General features: G+C 43.4%; 1 protein-coding gene and 1 pseudogene across 1 annotated transcript; both read right to left on the bottom strand.

The window, feature by feature from the left end:
• Positions 1 to 829: 829 nt before the first annotated feature.
• Positions 830 to 1,806, bottom strand: LOC101112416 (olfactory receptor 51I2-like; annotated as a pseudogene).
• Positions 1,807 to 8,097: 6,291 nt separating this feature from the next.
• Positions 8,098 to 9,060, bottom strand: LOC101119847 (olfactory receptor 51I2-like). Its single transcript, XM_012095946.3, has one exon. It carries the CDS (start codon positions 9,058 to 9,060, stop codon positions 8,098 to 8,100), a length of 963 nt encoding a protein of 320 aa, XP_011951336.3.
• Positions 9,061 to 9,833: the final 773 nt, after the last annotated feature.

Below are 9,833 nucleotides of genomic sequence, written 5' to 3'. Positions count from 1 at the left end.
GTCTGACACTGTTTCCACTGTTTGCCCATCTATTTGCCATGAAGTGATGGGACCAGATGCCATGATCTTAGTTTTCTGAATGTTGAACTTTAAGCCAACTTTTTCACTCTCCTCTTTCACTTTCATCAAGAGGCTTTTGAGTTCCTCTTCACTTTCTGCCATAAGGGTGGTGTCATCTGCATATCTGGGGTTATTGATATTTCTCCTGGTAACCTTGATTCCAGCTTGTGCTTCTTCCAGCCCAGGGTTTCTCATGATGTACTCTGCATATAAGTTAAATAAGCAGGGTGACAATATACAGCCTTGACATACTCCTTTTCCTATTTGGTACCATTCTGTTGTTCCATGTCCAGTTCTAACTGTTGCTTCCTGACCTGTATATAGATTTCGGGAGAGGCAGGTCAGGTGGTCTTGTATTCCCATCTCTTTCAGAATTTTCCACCGTTTATTGTGATCCACACAGTCAAAGGCTTTGGCATAGTCGATAAAGCAGAAATAGATGTTTTCTGGAACTCTCTTGCTTTTTCCATGATCCAGCGGATGTTGGCAATTTGATCTCTGGTTTCTCTGCCTTTTCTAAAACCAGCTTGAACACCTGGAAGTTCACATATTGCTGAAGCCTGTCTTGGAGAATTTTGAGCATTACTTTACTAGCATGTGAGATGAGTGCAATTGTGCAGTAGTGTGAGTATTGTTTGGCATTGCCTGTCTTTGCGATTGGAATGAAAACTGACCTTTTCCAGTCCTGTGGCCACTGCTAGGTTTTCCAAATTTGCTGGTATATTGAGTGCAGCACTTTCACCAGACTCTGTAACATGTCATAATTGCATCAGCCTCTGTCTTTCTCCCTTAGCATCCTGAGCATGGCCTCCCTGATAGGCTTGGACTTGACACTATTGATGACGGGGTTGAGCGCAGGGGGCACCACCAGGTACACGTAGGAAACAAGGGCGTGTACCACAGTGGGAAGGTGCCTCCCAAAATGGTGGATCATGGACATGGTGACACCTGGAATAAAGAAGACAAAGACAGCCAGGACATGGGAGGCACAGGTGCTGAGGGCCTGGATGCGCTCCCTGGGAGAGGCTAGACTCAGGACCATGCACAGGATGAAAGTGTAGGGTAGGACGATGAGCAGGGAATCCATGCCCCCAGTGGACACAATCACCCAGAGCCCATAGTGTATTTGATGCTGATGTCAGCACAGGCTCTTCTCATCACGTCAGGATGGAAACAGAATGAGTGGGACAGGAGGATCTTGCCAGGGCAAAAGTTCAGTCTCTCTAGTAAGAAGGGCCCTGGGAAGAGGGACACAGTGGCTCGGGCCACAACGGCCAGCCCAGTCCTGGTGATGACAGTGTTCGTGAGGACAGAGGCATAGCGCAGGGGGCTGGCGATGGCCACAAAGCGGTCAGACGACATGGCCAGGAGCACCGAGGACTCCACCACGGAGAAGGAGTGGAGGAAGAACATCTGGATCAGACAGGCGTTGAAGCTGATGAGCCGATGGTCAAACCAGAGCACAGCCAGCGTGATGGGCATTGTGGCCAAGGTGAGGCCCACGTCGGTGAGGGCCAGCATGGACAGGAAGTAGTACATGGGCTGGTGCAGGCTGGGGGTCCTCCTCACAGTCAAGAGGATCAGGCAGTTTCCAGTGAGGGTCACAGTGTACATGGAGGAGAAGGGGATGGAGATCCAGCCATGAATGGCCTCTAGGCCTGGGATGCCAATCATCAGGAAAGCAGGAGGCTGGAAGAAGCAGATGTTGGCAAAGGACCACGAAGGGAGCATCTTTAGTTTACAGATCAGGTCTCCAGAAAGATGTGACTTCTTCAATCTGGGCATGCACTGAGAGGATCCAGAATGATAGTAAAGAAAAATCTAATACTGAATCTGAATTCTAAAAATCAAGTCCCATACCTGATCGAGTCCCAGTACAATCAAGTAACTGGTTGTATTTTTTACCAACATGTCTAAAACCTAATGATAATAACAAGTTAAGTTTTTGCAAACCCCCTATTATATTTCATGTAGTATGCTAGTGTATTGCCTAGCATGAAATTCTCATTTCATTATCAATGTCATGAATTTCTTTTTAAGGCTGTTCCCCCTCATCCACAATATCGGGCCCTATAAGTCATGTCACTATGACATAATTTTATCTTGCAAAAGTTTACCATCCCTAATGTTGAGCCCAGGTATGAGCTAAGGACATTTCTCTGTAGGGAAATAGCGATTAGAATTCAGAGAATCTGATCATTGTCTACTTGTTGCCCAAATTGAGGATGTATTGTTATGCGCATTGGGATATAAGAAGAATGCCTGTTTGGAGAGAGAGAAGGACAATTGAATCAGATACCCAGGGAGAGGCAAGGGTGAGAGCTTATGCAGTCTGATAGAGAGAGGGTCTGAAAGAGTGACTGGCTGCTTTATTCCCCCATGGAGATAGCCTTACACTTCCTGAAACCAGGCATTCCTAAGGTGCCATGTTTTTCTTGCTTTTGACTTTTGTACAAAACATTTTGAGTATAATAAATGGATTGATTTGTGCATAAGAGTTTTTGACTGAATTTCTCCATCTCAGAACCAGCAGAGACTTTGGACAAGGCCACCTCCCCCCTCCCATTATACAGATGAAAAAACTGAGACTCAACTCTAGTGGCTGGCCTCTGAGTGAACTGCTCCTATGTTGTAGTCCTTCACATTAAATCCAAGTCTCTCTGACTCCAAATCCAATATTCTTTCCTGCGACTTCTACAAATGAGAGAAAGTATTTGAAAACTGTCTTAAGCACAAAGCACCATAGGCATGATTTTTGTTATTATTGTGTAATATGTATTTCTTTAAATCTTTCTCTGTATATTATTCCTTTAATCTTCACAATTATCTTGTGATATAGACTCTGAAGGGATTACTATCCCTTCTTTAGGGATAATGTAACTGAGATTCAGAGAAGTGGCTTATTTCTGCTACTCCCCTGCTTAAAATCTCTCAATCATTCCTAACTGCAGTCTGATAAAATGCTTGTGATATGATGTTATATGGTGATACTGACCCCTATCATTTCAAACATTTTTTAAAAATTGGGATATAGTTGATTTACAATGTTGTATTAGTTTCAGGTGTATAGCAAAGTGAATCAGTTATACACATACATATATATACACTCATTTTTAAGATTCTTTTCCCACATAGACGATTACAGAGTGAGTAGAGTTCCTTGTGCTATATAGCAGGCCCTTACTAGTTATCTATTTTATATATAGTAGTGTGTATATGTCAGTCCCTAGCTTCCAGTTTGTCTCTCTCATCCCCACCTGCCTAACTCTCTACCCTTATCACAGAACAGAAAACCTCTTGCTCAGTATTCTTTAACCACACAGACCTTATTTCAGTTTATTAAAAAAGCCAAGTCACTGCTTCACTTTGGGGCTTTCCTGTTCATCCTTCATCCCTCTGTTTGCTTTCTCCTGGGTCACTCCTCTGTCCTTAGATCTTAAATATCATTTTCTCAGAGACCATTTGGGTTGACCCTCATTAAGTAGGTGCCAAGAGCCATATACCAAACCCATTATGCTCACCCTACACATACTTAGTTTCTTTGATACCACTCCACATATTTTAAAATTATATGATTGCTTCTTTCCTTGAAATCTTTTGTTCTCTCTCACTGAGACTGTAAGAGCTGGGAATACAACAGCCATATGGTTGTGTTTGCTGACACAGAGCTCTCGCATTGTGCAGTGCCTGGAACAGAGCAGATTTTCAGTCAATATTTGCTCATTTGAATAAATAAATGACAAAATAAATAATCGTCTATAAACTCAATGAAAGGAGAGGAAGGAAAAGAAAACTACTATTCCCCTATCCTCCAAACATTGGGAAAAGGGCTGATTTTAAAAAGGAAGGTAGTTGAGGTCTTATCCTAGGCATTAATGCATTATAGAATTGAAAACATGTTTGATTCATGGATGACTGGGCATAAAAGAAATGCCCAATGAAGGGTCTTGTTAAATCTTTGAAAATGAATTTATAAAAAGAATTAAGGTCAACAATGAATCTCAAGTATTTGGGTCTATCCATGCTGCTTTGAGAAGTGTGATGGGGGCCTTCACAGACATGTGTGTACTTCCAACCTTACTATTGTCTAGAATTAAAGCTAATAGATGAATCCGCCACGGGTGTACATGAGTTCCCAATCCTGAATCCCCCTCCCACCTCCTACACCATATCATCTCTCTGGATCATCCCCGTGGTGGATTCATGTCAATGTATGGCAAAACCAATACAGTATTGTAAAGTAAAATAAGGCAAAAATAAAAATTTTTAAAAAAAGCTCTAATAGATGTCCTTTCATCAACTTCCTCTATCTGCCCAATATGCCTTACATCTCTGCTCTCCTTCCTATCATTCAGTCCCTAATTCTATAGTTCATAATCTCATCATTTCTTTTACAGTTTCTTAGGGTGGATGCTTGGCTGGTATCATTTCTCTTACCTAAACGACCACCTCCTCTCCTGGCAGATTTCTCAAGCTACTTCAATCAGCTCAATTTTCCTAATTTTCCTTTCCACACTGAAATTGGTGTATCCCTACACCACTGAACTTCTTAATCACTTTCTAGGCCAGACCACCAGTGCCTTTGGCTAGAGCTCTGTACAATCACTTGGGTGTACATCCCTTCAAGGCTTCAGAATCTCTGGGGCAAGCACAGGAGCAGAGACCCTCTGTTCTGTCTCCATGCTTTGTAATTGGTGGAGTAGCACTATCACACAGCATACAGCAGATACAATGCATTCCAGTTTATTTTAATGTAAAGAATTAGAGTTATATGGCTATATCATTGAGTTGTTCTGGTTTTGTATTGCACAAGTTAAAAATTAGTCAAGTTATGATAAACAATGAATTCCCTCCACTCTGAAGCCACATGGTGGGATATATCTAACTTTGTCCACATATATCAATGAAAGACACTGACGTTTGGAGAAATCAAGTTTCTAGTGAGGACACAGCATTGAATGATCTAATCTTAATTCTGTTTGTCACATAATACCTTGTTGTTCCAAGTAAACTGCACTGTTTGCCACAGACTGTACTAGGTACCAAGCTTACTAAAAATCTGTCAGTTTCTCCTTGTGATCCTCAATTTCCTCAGGAACTGAGACAGATTATCTCTCTTTCTAATTCTGGCATTCTATGATTGCAAGACCCAGTGTTCCTAAGATAGATTTGTTTTTCACTTCCCTACCTTTTCCTTTTATTGTTTTCTCCCCTCTGATTCTCCTTCCCTTAAGGTGCTCATGCTCCTACACTTTTGTTTTAGCTAAACAGCCCTCCACATGCCCAACCATTTTTTCCCTCCCTTCTGTTTCTTCATTCACATCTCTTAGAAACCCCGTTCAATCATTCAGTCATTTACCTGGAGATTTCTGATCTCTTTCTCCTCTCAGTTAGCTTGAGCCTCCCAAGAACAGCAATTCTGATTTATATTCATAAGGCTCTACTCAACACAATGTATGGTATATCTTGGGAATTTGGTTGCTGTTATGAACAAGTGAATGAGTGAAAGTCACCAGAGTAATTTGCATACTATGCTTGCGTGTTGCCAAGCATGCATCTTTCTATTTTTCTAGAATGGTAGCCCAGAAGAGATTTTGGTACCCTTAACCATTTCCACTCTGGATCATCAATATAGATGTCAGTCTTAGAAACAGAGCTTAGGATTTTGAGGCCTTCTCTGAGCTAATCCAGGAGCCACAGGAAAAGATTATCCTTGATCTTTCCCTTACACAGAATATGAAACTACCCCTGAGGGTACTTAGCACTCCTGTCTCCATATTTCTCTGCTACCTCTGCCTTCTGTCACTTGACTCTTATTTTGAAGGAGGAGAGGGGGAGATAACAGAAGTGTCCTCCAGGACTCTGGACATAGAGAAGGCTCTGAGTCTGGGCCCTGGCTACTTACCCTGGCTGCTTCCCCAGGCTGCTTTGTTGTGCCACTTCTTACATAAACTGGGGAAGACTCTGCAGCCAAGACACTCCTCTTTTGCTGCCTCAGGGGAATGCAGCCCATCTCTAGGGATATCAGGCTTTAGGCCACAGAGAAAGTTTTTTCTGTTGTGCTTCACCCCTGGGATGGGAACATGTGATGAGATGGTAAGAAAGATGGAGGAGGCTGAAGGGAACTTTCAGGAGAAAGGGAAACCCTGGTCAATTAGAGACATGGGCCATTAGAACTCTCCGGAATGTAGAGACTCTCTGGTAATCTACCCCAGCCCTCTGTAAAACATGCTTTCAACAAGTTTTGCTGCTTCAGGGGCCCATCTATGCTGTACACATCATTTTAAAAAGAATACCTTTCTCTTTGCTGGAAAGAGGCAGAGTTAGCCAACACGGAGATGACATTACTTGTGACCAATAACTAAACTGAACACTCAGAAGTAGGTCATGAGGAAAAAAGAATGCCTATGTCACAGAAGGAAAAATGCTTTTCACCAAAAGAATTTTCAAAAACTGAAGGAGCATGATATTTGGACATGGATATTAAGATCACTGGCCAAGGTTTTGGAGAAGAGACCAGAAAGTGGTAAATCCTCTGAATATCCTCATGAAACGTATGTACATAGGGGACTTCCCTAGTGGTCCAGCGGTTAAGACTTTACTTTCCAACGTAGGGGGTGTGGGTTCGATCCCTGGTTGGGGAGCTAAGATCTCACTTGCATTGTGGCCAAAAATGCCAAAGCATAAAACAGAAACAATATTGTAACAAATTTAAAAAAACCTTTAAAAAAATCTTGAAAAACAATAAGAAACCCAAGGGCTGGCCCAACCACAATTCCGGTTACCCATAGGCTAAGGCCATCATTAAAATAATTATATATAAAAAAAGACATTTGCACATCATAGAGCGGGAGAATAGGTGCTCAAATATTAGGCAGCCAGACGCATCAGTGAAGCTCTGTCCTGTCAGCCTACCCTCTCCAAGGTAAAGGGAAAATTATTTCACCTTGTTCTTCCTACTTCCTCCAAAGAGGCACAGAACCTATTAGTCATCCTTGGGTTTTAGAGAGAGCACTTATACGCTTGAAAATAATCATTTGACCCATTTGTCAGATGCATAACAGGATGTCGGTTTTGAGAGGGACTACCAGACCACCTTACCTGCCTCCTTGGAAATGTGTGTGTAGGTCAAGAAGAAAGAGAACTGGACATGAAACAACGGACTGGTTCCAAATTGGGAAAGGAGTACATCAAGGCTATATATTGTCACCCTGCTTATTTAACTTGTGAAGAGTACATCATGCGAAATGCTGGGCTAGATGAATCACGAGCTGGAACCAAGATTGCTGGGAGAAATATCAACAATCCCAGATATGCAGATGACACTACCCTAATGGCAGAAAGCTGGTTTAAAACTCAGCATTGAAAAAACTTAGATCATGGAATCCTGTCCCATCACTTCATGGCAAATAGATGGGGAAAAAATGGAAACAGGGGCACACTTTATTTTCTTGGGCTCCAAAATCACTGCAGGTGGTGACTGCAGCCACAGAATTAAAAGACACTTGTTCCTTGGAAGAAAATCTATGACAAACCAGGTTCCTCTGTCCATGGGATTCTCCAGGTAAGAATACTGGAGTGGGTTGCCATCCTTTTCTAGGGGATCTTCCCAACCTAGGGCTTGAACCCGTGTCTCCGACATTGGCAGGAGGGATCTTTACCACTGTGCCTGCTGGGCTATAATCCACCGGGTTGCAGAATCAGACACAGCTGAGCATGTACACTTACTTAAACATTTTTCTATGTGTAATTTTTATGTATATTCATAGGTGAGATGTTTGAAGGGAAAGACCATTTGTAAATCATTTCTGTATTCCTTGTACTTAGCATAGGACCAGAAAAAAGTTAGCATTGAAAAAATGTATGTGAAATAATGAGAGAATAAATAAATAAATGAAAGGTTCCCATGATTATCAATCATCTCCTTTCCCAGATGCCCAAAACAGTGCTATGGTGGGACTTGATCTATCCAGGAGTTGAAATTTTGATTTGCCAAACTTTCTTCAAGGCCCCCAATCTTGTGGGCATCTGGCATCATCAACTCTGGCATTTCCTCCTCAGCACCCTGAGCATGGCCTCCCTGATGGGCTTGGACTTGACACTGTAGATGATAGGGTTGAGCACAGGGGGCACCACCAGGTACACGTAGGCAACAAAGGCGTGTACTATGGGGGGAAGGTGTCTCCCAAAACGGTGGATCATGGACACACCTATGACTGGGATGAAGAAAACCAGAACAGCTAAAATATGAGAAACACAAGTGTTGAGGGCCCGGATACGCTCCCTGGGAGAGGCCAGACCAAGGACCGTGCACAGGATGAAAGTGTAGGACAGGATGATGAGCAGGGAATCTATGCCTGCAGTGGACACAACCACCCAGAGCCCATAGAGGATGTTTATGGTGATGTCAGCACAGGCTCTTCTCATCACGTCAGGATGGAAGCAGAATGAATGGGACAAAATGGTCTTATTAGGGCAGAAGTTCAGACGTTTAAGCAGGAAGGGCCCTGGGAAGAGAGACAGGGTAGCACGAGCCACGATGGCCAGCCCAGTCCTGGTGATGACAGTGTTCGTGAGGACAGAGGCATAGCGCAGGGGGCTGGCGATGGCCACAAAGCGGTCAGACGACATGGCCAGGAGCACCGAGGACTCTACTACAGAGAAGGAGTGGAGGAAGAACATCTGGACCAGACAGGCATTGAAGCCGATGAGCCGACGGTCAAACCAGAGCACAGCCAGCGTGGTGGGCATTGTGGCCAAGGTGAGGCCCACGTCGGTGAGGGCCAGCATGGACAGGAAGTAGTACATGGGCTGGTGCAGGCTGGGGGTCCTCCTCACAGTCAAGAGGATCAGGCAGTTTCCAGTGAGGGCCACAGTGTACATGGAGGAGAAGGGGATGGAGATCCAGCCATGAATGGCCTCTAGGCCTGGGATGCCAATCATCAGGAAAGCAGGAGGCTGGAAGAAGGAGATGTTATCGAAGGGCTGGGAAGGGATCATCTTTGGAAGGCAGCTGAGGTCTCCAGAAATTTGTGACTTTTTCAGTCTCAGCAGATAGATAGAAAGACACTGACCAGATATCTGTCAAATAAGACATTTATTTATGCTTTTCATTTATTATTTTTCCTTTTCTCAGCTTTTACCTTGTATTATTAACTCTTCCAGGGATGAGTATACATTAGCCAATGTGTCCTCAAAACAAATGCAGCATGTTGGGGGATAGTTTAAATTTTCCATAGCTGGGTGGGTGCTTGGTTGCTCAGCCATGTCCAATTCTTTACAACCCTTTGGACCCCATGGACCCCAGAGGGCCACTAGCCTCCTCTATCCATGGGATTTCACCGGCAAGGATACTGGAGTATTGCCATTTCCTCCTCCAGGAGAAAATAAATGAGTGAAATAGATTTAGGATTTCTTTCTTTCTAAATATAAATGCTATACTATTTTTGCCCGTTACTTGCAGTCAGTGTCTTCTAATATTGAAAAAAGTGATGTTTGTTAACACTCTTCACTAAGTAAGTGAAACTGAAAATTGCTCAGTTGTGTCTAACTCTTTGAGAACCCATGGACTGTATAGTCTATGTAATTCTCCAGGCCAGAATACTGGAGTGGATAGCCTTTCCCTTCTCCAGGGGATCTTCCCAACCCAGGGTCGAACTGAGGTCTCCTGCATTGTAGGTGGATTCTTTACCAGGTGAGCCACAATGGAATCCCAAGAATACTGGAGTGGGTATCCTATCGCTTCTCCAATGGATCTTCCCAACCCAGGAATT

The sequence above is a fragment of the Ovis aries genome, chromosome 15, assembly GCF_016772045.2.
Source record: "Ovis aries strain OAR_USU_Benz2616 breed Rambouillet chromosome 15, ARS-UI_Ramb_v3.0, whole genome shotgun sequence".
Lineage (NCBI taxonomy): Eukaryota > Metazoa > Chordata > Mammalia > Artiodactyla > Bovidae > Ovis > Ovis aries.
The sequence above is the reverse complement of the archived record's forward strand: the minus strand, read 5'-3'. Positions and strand labels throughout refer to the sequence as shown.

What these genes read in the sequence shown, in the direction of transcription:
- LOC101119847 (XM_012095946.3), bottom strand. Translation starts at nt 9,060, where the DNA reads ATGATCCCTTCCCAGCCCTTCGATAACATCTCCTTCTTCCAGCCTCCT.